Below are 12,938 nucleotides of genomic sequence, written 5' to 3'. Positions count from 1 at the left end.
TTTTGGAGGTTTTCATTGCCTCTAGACCAACTGCAGGTAATGGTAATTTCAGTGACAACATGTTGTAAGGATCACCAAAGTTATGAGGAGTTGGATCTGTGTCTTTGAAGGGAATAAATGTTTTCCACAGACAAAAATAAATATCATTGAACTATGTCTGGGCATCCTTATATTTACAGTACAATTCTGTTCCTACCAAGTTTACTATAAAATAGATCTGACTTTTCTGTTGACTTTTATTATAAAATCATTGGAAAAAATTAGACCAATCATGTTTGTAGCACCAGGAGTGATTAGAAATTTTATTGATTTTTTTGATTTTTTTGATTTTGAAATTTTATTGATTAGAGATTTTATTGATATTTTCTGTTTCTTATATCACCATAGATATCCCTAGTATTCTTCCTTCTCCTAGAGAGCAATCCTTTGGGGTGTTCTGTTCAATTGCTTTATCTCTGTTCTTTTACTGGTACCAGATGGTTTTGATGACTGTTGCTTTATGATATAGTTTGAGATCTGGAAATGTTATTCCCCTTTCATCTGTCCCTGCTTCTTTTCATAATTTCCATTGATATTCAAGGGAGAGCAAAGCTTTGGAAGTATCCTAACTATTTCCCCTCAGCACTTTCTGCCACAGCCTTATAGGGCTTGCCCCATGAATTTCCCTTTCCTTTGTGCTTACTCCCCAAACAATGGCAATTATTGTAAGTATTAAGAGACTATACTGCCCCTCTCCCTCACCATGTCCTTGATAATGTGGCCCAGCATTGATCTATACCCTCCCCTGGGTACCTTTTTTCCATGTGGCCTCAAAATCTCCTCCCTGTGTCCATGCTTTTCCCCTCTCCCAGGTGCCAGTTGCCTATGTCCACTCCCTAGATTCCAAATTCCCCCTCTCCTCCCCACCCCCATGTAGGATGAATAGACCTTTTAGGCACCAGATCCATCAGGCTGCACCCAGTGTAAGCTCCTCACGTCCCTTCATATACCATACTCATGGGAGCATTCATCAGTGGAACCCCCTCCCACAACCAAAGCAAGATCTCCTTCCTTTCCTAATCCTTTTCAATCCTTCCCTTCCTTCTCCTCACCCACTACCCTCTGTACAGACTCTTCTTTTTCTGAGACCACGAAGGTCACTTCTGTTCATTGCTAGCCCTTGATTTGACCCTGGCACATCACACACTCCTGTCTGTCCCCCTACTCTCCTCTCCCTTTTTCACATGCCCTCCCTTGTGATTTAGTCCCACAAAAACAAAAAACCATTGATTCACCTTTAGGCAGACTTTCTTTGGTTCCCTCTAGAATGCCTCCTGTGTACCTCTTCACTGTTACATCTACCAAATTACTACCTTCATCCCTTCCTCCCTTCCTCCATGTGTACATTTAGAAAAAAATCTCTTACTGGTTTCTCTGTTTTCCTTCTGTTGCTGTTACTATCCGTGCCTGCTGCACCAAGAAAACACAGGATCTCCACAAGTCAGCCCCATACCATCCACATTTGGAACCACTATTATTGAATGCTGTGGACAAGTTCACTTACCTTGGCAATATACTTTCCTGGGATGTCCACATAGATGATGAAGTTGACACACACATTGCCGGAACTGACTTAGTGTTTGGGAAGCTCCAAAGGAAAGTGTGGGAGAGAAGAGGCATTAGACTGCCTTCCAGAAGGAAGGTCTACAGAGCTGTGGTGCTGACCTCGTTGTATGCCTGTGAAACCTGGACAGTCTACTAGCTCCATGCCAGGAAACTGAATTGCTTCCTTGTGAATTGTCTTAGGAAGATTCTGAAGGATCTTGGCAGGATGAGGTACCAGACACTTAGGTCCTTACTCAAACTAAACTGCCAAGCGTTCAAACTATTGTAAAGAGGGTGATTTTGATGGGCTGGCCACATTGTTTGACTGCTAAATTAGTGTTTGCCTTAACTAAAAGACTGTTTTACAAAGAACTTACACAAGGCAAGTGCTCACATGGTGATCAGAAGAAGAAATACAAGATCTCTCTGAAGAACTTTGAAACTGATCTTGAGACATAAGAGACACTGGCACAGGACTGTTCAGCATGGTGTGCCCATGTTAAAGAAGGTGTGGTGAAGCAGAATTGCAGTAGCGCAAAAGAAACTCGAGATGCACAAATTTAGAGATTATCTCCACCCTAAGTGTTCATACAGACTATTTGTACCTGACCTGTGGGAGAGCTTCCCAGCTCACATTGGTCTGATCAGCCACAGTCAGACACACTGGCTTTGACCCTGACATGGTAACATCCTTGTGGTCCTTTTCAAGAATGAAGGACAGCAAACAACCAGTCAACCAGCATTTCCATTGTTTGGAGCATTTGAGAATCAAATAATCTCTCCAGTTCTGGTTTTCTTTCTAAAAATTTTATATGCCTCTTTGTTTTTGAACCTTCATATTTTTTCAGTTATGGTTAAGTTCAGGTTTCCAGAGTAGGTCACCCTAGGCTGTTGTCAGCTCTGTTGCTTTTTGGAACACATTATTCCATTTCCTCCCCATGTTTTCTAGTACGTGGAGAAAAACTTGTGCTCTTTGAATGCCCTTTACTTTGTATTTGAAGATCTTTCTCCTGATGGCTTGCAGAACCTGTTTCTGAATCAAATTGTTGAATTTAAGCTGAATTATGTATCTTGGAGTTAGCAGCATTAGATTTTTTTTCTGGAAGTGGTATGTGAATTCTTTCATTTGGTATTTAATTTTTTTGTTTTTAGAAGTTCTGAACAGTTCTCTTCTATTATTTCCTTCTTTATGATTATGTTAAAGGTTTTTTTGTCCTGTTGTGTTCTTTTCTGAGACCTGTGGCCCTTCAGTTATCTCTTCACTCCCTGTCTTGAGATCAATATGATGTTTTGCTTGCCTAGCAAACACATTTTCTTCGAATGTTCTTGTTTTTTGTTTCTCTTCTTCTAGATTGTCTTTCATTTTTCTGTATTTGCATTCCCAATCTGTTGTTCTCACTTGTTTCTTTGGCAAGGCTTGCCATTATAGATTCAAGTTTTTCTATTGTGTCTGTTATTTTTGTTACACAGACCATAAATTCTGCTCTCAGAATTCTAATTTATCTTTTAAATCACTCAGGAACAGTATGTTGTGATCCCATATTCTCCTCAAATACTACAGAGTCCTCTGTCTCATCTCTCCCCCCCTTTCAGTATTTATTCATAGGTGTCTGAACTCATTTACTAGAGCTTGAGACCATGTTTCCTTGTTACTGTCTTTCCTGCTGATTTATCTGTTTATGTTCAAGAACTTAGAGTATTCGTCTTCCTGAAATCTTTGGTAGTTCCCCCTTATTTTCATCATCATTCACTTTCTGACTCTTCTCCACCCTCTCTTTGTGGTTTCCTTGGAGGCTGGATCTCAAACTGTCTCATCCTCCTTCCATACCGGGCAGTTCACAGTGACTTTTGGGTGATCCAAACTGTCCCCAGCTGGATGCTGGGCTCTTTCCCTCAGGTGTGGTGTGGAGTACAGAAGTGGAGCCCTCACTTCTCCACCCCTCCCCCCAACACATAGATAGTGTCTTGTCGTGATGTCCTGTCCTGCTTCCTCAATTCTGTAGCCTGACCCTGGCAGTGGATAGCTTTACAGAGCTTGTGCTACATGACCATCTTTCCTCTGCTGGTGCTGGGACCTAAGTGTGGGGATGCATTTTGTTGTTAGCCCATGTTCTATCCTTGGGGATGCTGAGTGAGCTCAGAGTCACTGAGCATCATTTCTTGAGAGTTTTTTAAACTGCTTTTAACTTTAGGGTGTCCTAGACCATGGAAACAGCTGAAGTGGCTTTATCTTTGGGGCATAATTTCTGTGTTGGAGAGGCTTGAGAGGACATGGAGATCAGAGAACGTGTCCAGTCTTCCATCTTGCTGCTCGTGTGACTCAGAAGTCCACCAAGAGTGATTTTAGGGCTTTTAGAACTTTTCTATGGGGCAGCTAGGTGGCGTAGTGAATGGAGCACCAGCCCTGGAGTTAGGAGGATCTGAGGTCAAATTCAGCCTCAGACAATTAACACAAAAAACTAGCCGTGTGACCTTGAGAAAGTCACTTAACCTTAATTGCCCTCCAAAAAAGCAAAAGAAAAAAAAGAACTTTTCTGACTTCAGGAACACACATCTGACACTTGGTCCTTCTCATTTCTGGACATGGTATTATGAAAATTTATGGTGGTGTGTGAGTTTAGAATGGTTTATTCATTCATTAAGCATTGAGACAGGACTTGAACCTGGTTCTTCCTGACTCCAGGTCTAGTACTCTGTCCATTGTGTCACTTCATGAGAGACCTTTGGGGGGATTGTTCCCTTTCCTTTTGTGGGGGCTGAGTAAACACATCCTTCCCTTCCCAATGATGCCAGCCCTCCCTATGGAGTTTACTATGATTGCTGAATGTTATACTGGCAGCAGCATGGAGTACCCAATTAGGGGGTAATGGAATATGTAGTGCCACTGCACATGCCCTTGTACATTCTTCTGCCATGGGGAGCTGCTCTGCTGCTGCCCTTGAGGATTCCTTTGCCTTTTTCCCTCAGCCAGCCCCTTTGGGGCTCTCATTTACACTTGCTGCCCGTTCTGCTAGGGTCATCTGCTACCCACTGTGTGCTAGGGGTGGGATCCCTGCCCCTTCTGAGTTCTGTCTTACCAACTAGGGTTGGCTTCATGTAGGTGTCAGGTGAGTAAATTTGGAGATAAAAAGGAATTCTAAGAGATGGAAGTAAATGGAAGAGTGAATTCTAGGCATAGGGGTCAGCCAGTGCATTGATGTAGAGATAGGAACTGGACAGAGGAATAGCAAGACCAGTTGCCCTTTACTCATAGTTCAGGATCAGCTTAGAAAGAAGTCTTTAGAGAAATGACCCCAGGATCTGTGCCGTGTGATATAGTTATCATTCACACATCGATGAGGCTACAAGTGGTATATGTATCCTGTTGGCAGATGACATGAAGCTAGGTTGGATTGCCAACAGACTCAGGATTTGTAAAGATGTTGACTGGCTAGAGCATTTAGACAAATAAAATCAAATGAAAATTTTGACCCAGATCTGTGCTTTCATCAGAGTTGGGATTTCTCAATAAGAAAATTCCTTCTGTAGATGCCGAGTCTGCAAGAATTGTCTGGGGTATTGAGAGACTCAGAGCCACACTCAGAGACAGGCTGTGAATGTAGGTCTTCCAGAGTCCCAGGACCAGCTCTGGATCCATTGTGCCACATTGCTTCTAAGATGAAATTCAATAGCATTAAAAAGTAAAGCCTAACACTTGGGTTCAAAAAATGAACTTCAAATACAAGATGGTAGAGGCATGGCTTCACATGGGGAGAAAGAGAACAAGCATTTATTAAGTGCCTACTATATGCCAGGCACTGTGCCCAGTAAGAAAGTAAGGGCTTTACAAATATTTCATTTGATCCTCACAACAACTGAGGAAACTGAGGTGGATTAAGGTTAAATGACGAGTTCAGAATCATAAGCCAGTAAATATGAGAGACTGAATTTGAATTCATTTCTTCCTGACACCAGGGCTGACACTTATCTATTTGACCAATAGCTTCACTGTGCACTAGCATCATCAAACATCACTTTGTCTAAAAAGCATTTGGGATAAGGTGGGGTGTCCAACTCTTCATGACTCCTTTGGGGATTTCCTTGGTAAATATGCTGGAGTGGTTTTGCCATTACCTTCTCCAGCTCATTTGACAGATGTGGCAAACTGATGCAAACAGGGTTAAGTGACTTGCCCAGAGTCACACATCTAATAAGTGTCTGAGGACAGATTTGAGTCAGGAAGAGAAGTGTTTTTGAGGTGGGATAGCTATATGGCACAATGGGTAGAGTTCTGGGCCTGGAGTCAGGAAGACTCCTCTAGATTCTCCCTCCCCTTCCCAGTTTTAGAGAGCTTCAAGGTCAGTAAGACATGTACCCTATCTTCAAGGCATTTTTAATAAGCCAGGGAAGAATGGAACATAATTCATTTTCATTTAAAGGAGAATATTCCAGAAAGAGGAGCATTCCAAAATACTGGGTTTACAAGCCCCTGGGGCCATCTGGGAAGGCTTGTTGAGGAGATAGAGCTTGAGCAGGGCCTTGAAGGATGGATGTGTAGACTTTTAGCAAGTGGAGATGGAAGGGATGGGGAGGTAACTAAAATGAAATGGGGCACAGAGGAAGGAAACTGGGTAATGTGGCTACCATAGAGTGTATCAGAGAAGGCTTGACCCAGATGATAGAAGGTCTTGAATGCCAGGCTAAATTCTGACAGGCAGGCAACATTACTGTAAGTTAAAGGTACACTAGTAACCTATCAGTCCCAGATAAAATACATTTCAGAGTACTGAAAAAACTTGGTAGATGTTACTGCTGAGTAAAAGTCAGTGATCTCTGAAAAAAATCCTGGAGGGCTTTTAGAGTCTTAGGACAGCCAAGCCAATGAGCTTGACTTTGTTTTTTTTCAAATTCTAGAAAGAATTGTGGAAAGGGTTGATAGTGAAGATCAAGAAAAAGAAGCTCCCTGACTATGTCAAGGGCAGGTCATGTCATAGTAACTGAATTCTTTTTTGACTGGAAATAGAGTTTACCCAGATTCTAGCAAGATTGTCCTATTAGGTTTTTGAGTTAGATGGCTGACTTGTACTGTTCCTGTGCTTTATGGATATTAATCTGGCATATTGGAGAGGAAAGAGCCTAGAGCAGGGGAAATGAACTAGGTGGCTCTTGTCAAGTAATGAGATGCTGAGCTAGCAAAACTGGGAATAATGGTAAGAGGGGAGAGATAAGAAAGAGAATGATGATGGTGCAGACAGAACAGGAGAGATAGAGATAGATAGATAGCTATTGGTCTATGGCTAAAGATGGTACAGACTGGTAATGTCAGCTCTCATTTATTTTGGTATAATTATTCATTTTTCCTCAGGAATATAAATGTTGATGATGGGAGATTTACCCAATTTCCTTTCTTGTCATCATGCAGAAATCAGGGGGAGATGGCTTACAACTGTCGTGCAACAATCAACTTGTCCACAGCTCATTTTGACCGTGAGGATTCCTGTAATATTTTGCTCTCCTATGGGGGCAGGACATATCACCTAAAGGCTGGATCAGAAGTGGAGAGGCAGCAATGGCTTGGTGCTTTGGAACTGGAGAGGGCAAAAGCTGTCCGCCTGATGAGCACCCTGGCAGGTAAGTCCTTTGCCCAGGTTACACGTGATGGCTTTGCCTCATCAGGATTCATTGCGCCAAAAGTCTGAACAACCAGACAACTGGGGGTTGGGTGTTAAAGGGGTTCTTTTAACTGTAGTGGAGCCTTGGCTCACAGGAGCCAAGTTTGTTCCTGTCCAGGGTGTGTGAGTGTTTGCATTTATAAATGCCTACTGTTTTTCCAGATTCCGTAGATTATACAGCAGTGAGACTTTCTCTCTTTCTTTTTTTTTTAAAGGAAATCGGGAATTGCAGTCATTGCTCACAGGAGGTACTTGCATGGGGCTCTCATAAATAGCAGTGGAGTTCTAGTGTGTGTGTGGGTTTCTATGCATGCTTTACTGTGAGAGGATTTGGGTTGGTCAACCTGGACAAATCAGGGCATTTCATTAGGTTCCTTCAAATCAGACTCAAGAAGCAAATTTAGAGCATGATGTCTAAAACCTCATTACTAAGCAAAAGGAAGAACTGTGAGGGATTAAAAGACTGGCCCTTATTTTTGGGACAAATATAAATTCAGCTGAAGCAGACCAATAATGGGGTGAAATGAAATGCAGGGACCCTTCTCAGTGTCTGTTATTCCCTGTTAGGCCCTTGACATAGCTAGTCAGCATATGGTTCAGACAGATCCTCTCTTCCTGACCTTCATGTACAAAAGAAACCTTTTATTAAGCCTTTCTTTGAAAGATCTGAATGTGCTTGCTGGCTATCATTCTGGCCTATTCCTGGTCATTTTTCAGGACTGAATTTGTTTAGTCTTAGTGATGACTTCACTCATCACTTTCATGCTTTCAAAATGCCACCTTTCTTATGGAACTCTCTTCACCAATGCCAACAGTAGATGGCATTGAGGGCCTTACTTCAGGCATGTGAAATGAGGCCCCAGATCATACATCGGTATCAGAAGTGAGATCTGAAGTCATGTCTTCCTGACGGCAGGCCCAGACTTCTATAAACTGTGCCATACTGTGTCTGTTTTCAAGAATACTGGGAATTCAAAGAATATTTTCCCATTCTTTCATTTTTAGCTCCGTTACTGATCCTCAAAGGTAGTCCAGCTCTTTCTGATGCTGTGAAAAAATACCTTAATGTGCCCTAAAACTCATGCAGTCGATACAGTTAAATCTTAAAAACCTTGAATCTTGGAACTGGAGAGGACCATAGATCATCTATTCTACAGCATTCGTTTTACAATGAGTTGCCTGGGATCCAGAGGGTAAAATCCCCAGCTTAATGTCAGCCAACAAATCCCTGGCAGAAATGGGATGAGATGACCCCTTGACTCCGGCCATGAAGTCACTCTGATGTAGAGGATGCTAACAGAAAAGAAGACAAAGGTAGTTAGTCTGGAATGCTAGGATAAGGCTTGATCACACTCTCCTCTTGGGGTGAAAGCACTTTTGTGACTTCGGGCTTGGGACCCAATAGGGAAGTTAGTGCTAGTAATAGACGTCTGTTTTCTTTTGTCTGTGGACACCTTCGTAGGATTTCCTGCATTTTAATGTGGTCATCAGGGGTAGAGAGAGCTCTGGGCTCTGAGTAGGAGCAAGAACTCGCAGTTCTTGGCACCTTGGGAGAGGAGGAGTTCAGATGTTACCTCCATTTTATAGATGAGGAAATGCCAGGGCTCACACCTAGGTGTTTTTGCTTCTTACCAAGGAGGAGCCCAGGATTTTTGTTATGCCTTTTTCCTAGTTAGCTGCATGAATTTGGACAAGTCCATGGGCCTGGAGGGTAGGCTGGATGAGCTCAGAGGGCTCATGAAGATGATCTATGGCTTACCTAAAAACCCTGAAGGACAGAATAAATGTGCTATTCTATTCTATTTCCATGTTCTGCGAAAAGAAGTGGATTTTTGTACTGGAATAACTGGACAAGCATTTATTAAATCCTTACTGTATTCCAAGCACTGGAGATACGAAGAAAGACAAAAGAGTTTCTGGCCTTAAGGAATTTTATGTTAAGAAATATACAGAAGGGATGGAACATAGACGTAGTGGTGCAAATGTTAGCAGTGGAGGGGGCCAGAAAAGGCCATCTGCCAAAAGTGACATTTGAAGTAAGTTTTGAAGGAAGCCATAGATTAAAAGAGGCAGAAGTTGGGAAAAAGAGTATTCTAGACATGGGGACAGCCAGTGTGAAGGCACAGAGATGGAACCTTCTGCATGAAGATCAGCAAGTAGACCAGTATTGCTGAATCAAGGTGTGCAGAAATAGGAAAGGTGGGAAGGGGGCAGACTTTAAGATCTTTTTTTTTTTAAGCAATCAGGGTTAAGTAACTTTCTCAAGGTTACATGGCCAGTTATTTATGGGTGTGGTGCGCTAAGTATCTGAGCCCGGATTTGATCCCCAGGTCATCCTGACATTGGAGCCAGTGCTCTCACTCACTAAGCCATCTGGCCGCCCCTAAGCAATTGGGGTTAAGTAACTTGATCAAGGTTACATGGCCAGGTGTTTCTGGGTGGGTGCTAAGTGTCTGAGCCTGGATTCGATCTCCAGGTCATCCTGACACTGGAGCCGGTGCTCTTACTCGCTGTGCTACCTGGCCGCCCCTTAAGATCTTTAAACACCAAATAGGACTTTATATTTGACCCTAGAGATGATAAGAAATCATTGGGGGGGGGCAGCTAGGTGGTGCAGTGAGTAAAGCTCCACCCCTGGAGTCAGGAGGACCTGAGTTTGGTTCCAGCCTCAGACACATAACACCCACACACAAAAAACTAGCCGTGTAACCTTGGGCAAGTTACTTAACCACAATTGCCCTCTAAAAAAAATAAAAGAAATCATCGGAGTTTGTTGACTAGGATTATGACATGGTTAGAGCTATGCTTTAGGAAAACCACTTAAATGACTGAGTGATGTATGAGGCAAGGAGACTGGCTAGGAGGTAATCGAAGTAGTCTAGGCAAGAAGTAATGAAGGTCTTGTCTAGATCAGTGGCTATGTGAGTGGGAAGGAGTAGAGGAATGCTAGAGATGTCATGAAGGTAGAAATGACAGAATTTGGTAATAGATTGAATAGAAGGGATGAGTGAGAGAGGAGAATCAAGAATGACTTTGAAACTGAGAACCTGGGTGAGGGAGAGGATGGTGGTGTTCTTGGTAGGGATATGGAAGTTCGGAAGAAGAGGGGCTTTGGGAGAAAGGCGGTGAGATATATCTGGAGCATGTCTGGGATTCCTGCTGCATATCAAGATTGAGATGCTCTGTAGGCAGTTGGTGATATGTTCCTGGAGCTCAGAAGAGATCTTGTGTATATATCTTGGAGTCATTTTTATAAAGCTGTTAGTAGAATCCATGGGAACCAATGAGGTCACCAAGTGAGAGAGTATATAGGGCTGTCTAGGGTGACACCCACAGTGATCTGTGGAGTGTCTGGAGTGATCTGATAGGCACTGCCCTCCACAGAGTCAGCAATCTGGCTGCGCTGGTCTTTCTGCCATTGCTTTCACACAACACTCCATCTTTTACCTTCATACCTTTGCACTGGTTCTCCCTTATGCCTGGAATGTTCTCCCTCCCTCTTAGAATCCCCTGCTTTCTTTAAGCCTTTGCTCACTTTCTGAGCAGGGGCAGCTAGGTGGCTCAGTGGATAGAGTGCTAGGCCTGGAATCAGGAAAACTCATCTTTCCGAGTTCAAATCTAGCCTTAGATACTTACTATCAGTATGACCCTAAGGGGTCAAGTCCCTTAACCCTGTTTGCCTAAGTTCCTCATCTTTAAAATGAGGGAAGGAAACAGCAAAGCACTCCAGTATCTCTGTTAAGAAAACCTGAAATGGGGTCACAAAGTGTCAGAAAAGGCTGAAAAACAACTCCATACCATCTATAGCAGCCCTTTTCTGATCTCCCTAGATGCTGGGGTCCTCCTCTCTATCACCACCTTCCATTTACTCCATTGTATGTGCCATGTGGCTTCCATTTTGTTTCCCGTATTAGAATATGGGCTCTTAGATGTCAGGAATGGCCTTGGTTTTTCTTTCTGAATCCAGTGCTTAAGGTAGAAAGGCTCTCAGTCCTTACTGGTAGCAACAACCTGATTTTGAACCAGCATCAGAAGATGAGTCTGCATGACTCTGTTACTGATTTGTGGAGCTCTGCTTTGTTGACATTTGCCAGCTGAGTTCATGCAGCTGTTACCCAGTAACAGTTACCTGTTGATTCTGCTCTTGGATGACATTAGATGGTCTTGAGGGCATTGATGCTGTTCTGGCTGCAAACCTGGACTCTTGAACACTGAAATGCAGAGGGATGGAGGGAGAATCCAGTCCATTCAGACTTTGGTGGCATCGAGACTTCCCTTCCTTCTTCATTTCCCTCTGTTCATATAGGGTATTATAAGGCATGTACATTTTAGTCACTGAAACCTCACAAGGTATCTTGGAGTTTATGGGCTAGATTTCTAAGGACCATGCCTTAAACCCAATTCACTCTGGCTCTCATTGATTGGTCAACAATAGGTCTCAGCCCAAGCAGCACTTAGTGGTCCTTGTTTGGGCCCTGATGGCTCTTAGTGAATGTGGATAGCTGTTGTTTCTGTTTTGGACAGAGACCCTGAGGATCTCCCCCTTCTTGATTGATTTTTTTTTTGACTAGGTAAAGGAGGCCATTCTTTGTCTTGGTTCTTACCTAGCCTTAATCATGAAGAGAGCATTGCCTCAGTCGGGCTGGGACCTTGGAAAGACTTTGGCTCAAAGAGACCCAGGTCCCCCGCTGCATCTGGGGCCATCTCCAGTCATCCTGATCGATATCTAGTCACTGGTTCCAGATGGCTCTGGAGGGGACTGCACAGCCTTGCCTCACTTAAATCCTATTCACCTGCAAGTCACGGCATCACTTCTCTGATGTCATGGCGCTCTTTGGAAATGAAGGACACACAACGCTACTGAGCCCCTCCAAGGGCACTAGGCTTTTGTGGATGCCTCTGCAGCCGGTGAAAGAGCCCTCTCTTCACTCAGGGATTAGCTGACTGAAACCAGTTACAGAGGCTCCGTTTGTGCTCGCAGGTCCCTCAGGCCCTTCTGTTGGATGCCGCGACAGCCTTCTCAGAAGCAGAAAGCAGGTCCGTCCCCCATAGGGTGGCTACATGGGGAGACACTAATAGAGGCACTGTGCACATGCAGCAGGTCCCACCATTGCAAGCCATCTTTCCTCCAACAATTTAAAAAATGAAAACAAACACAGAGTCTGGAAAAATAAATTCCCACGTTGCCTGTGTCCAGAAGCACAGGTCTTGTTCCTCATCTTCAGTTTCTCACTGCTCTGGACTCATGCTTGATCATGGTTCTGAAGTCTTGGAAGTTGCTTTTCTTTATAATGGTGTTGTCATCGTATAAACTCTTCTTCCAGTTCTGCTCACTTCACTCTGTATCAATTAATAGAATCTTCCCAGTTTCCTATAAAACTCTCTTTTATGTCATGTCTTATGAAAGAAAATGAGGAAGGAAACAAGCATTCATTTAACACTGTGTGGTGGCATGGTGCGCTTAGGGCGCAGCAGCATTCCCTTCACATTTGTGTAGCCATTCCCCAGCAGGAGGGCACCACATAGTTTCAGATTCTTGGTTACTATAAAAAGAATTGTTATAAATATATATATACACATATATATATTTACATTTTGATCCTTTCCCTTGTTCTTTGATTGCTTTCAGGTATTATTATAATTACATGTGTTGTTGTTTTTTTTTTTTTTTTTTTTTTTTTTTTTGGAGGGGGAGGGCAGGGC

The 12,938-nt window shown here is 43.2% G+C and overlaps 1 protein-coding gene across 2 annotated transcripts in view; it reads left to right on the top strand.

Moving 5' to 3' along the window:
- The window catches only part of OSBP2 (oxysterol binding protein 2), a 289,724-nt gene that overhangs the window by 63,563 nt on the left and 213,223 nt on the right, over positions 1-12,938 (top strand). Inside the window, exons 2-3 of one of the 2 annotated variants that reach the window (XM_069081851.1) lie at positions 6,986-7,194; positions 7,451-7,483. In XM_069081851.1, coding sequence (XP_068937952.1) covers positions 6,986-7,194; positions 7,451-7,483 — 242 coding nt within the window. The remainder of the gene's footprint in view (positions 1-6,985; positions 7,195-7,450; positions 7,484-12,938) is intronic. The other variant, XM_069081852.1, reaches the window with a different exon arrangement.

The sequence above is a fragment of the Petaurus breviceps genome, unplaced genomic scaffold, assembly GCF_028583685.1.
Source record: "Petaurus breviceps papuanus isolate PSGF00001 unplaced genomic scaffold, PetGlider_PUasm1.0 99, whole genome shotgun sequence".
Lineage (NCBI taxonomy): Eukaryota > Metazoa > Chordata > Mammalia > Diprotodontia > Petauridae > Petaurus > Petaurus breviceps.
This window is presented reverse-complemented; position numbering and strand designations above follow the sequence as displayed.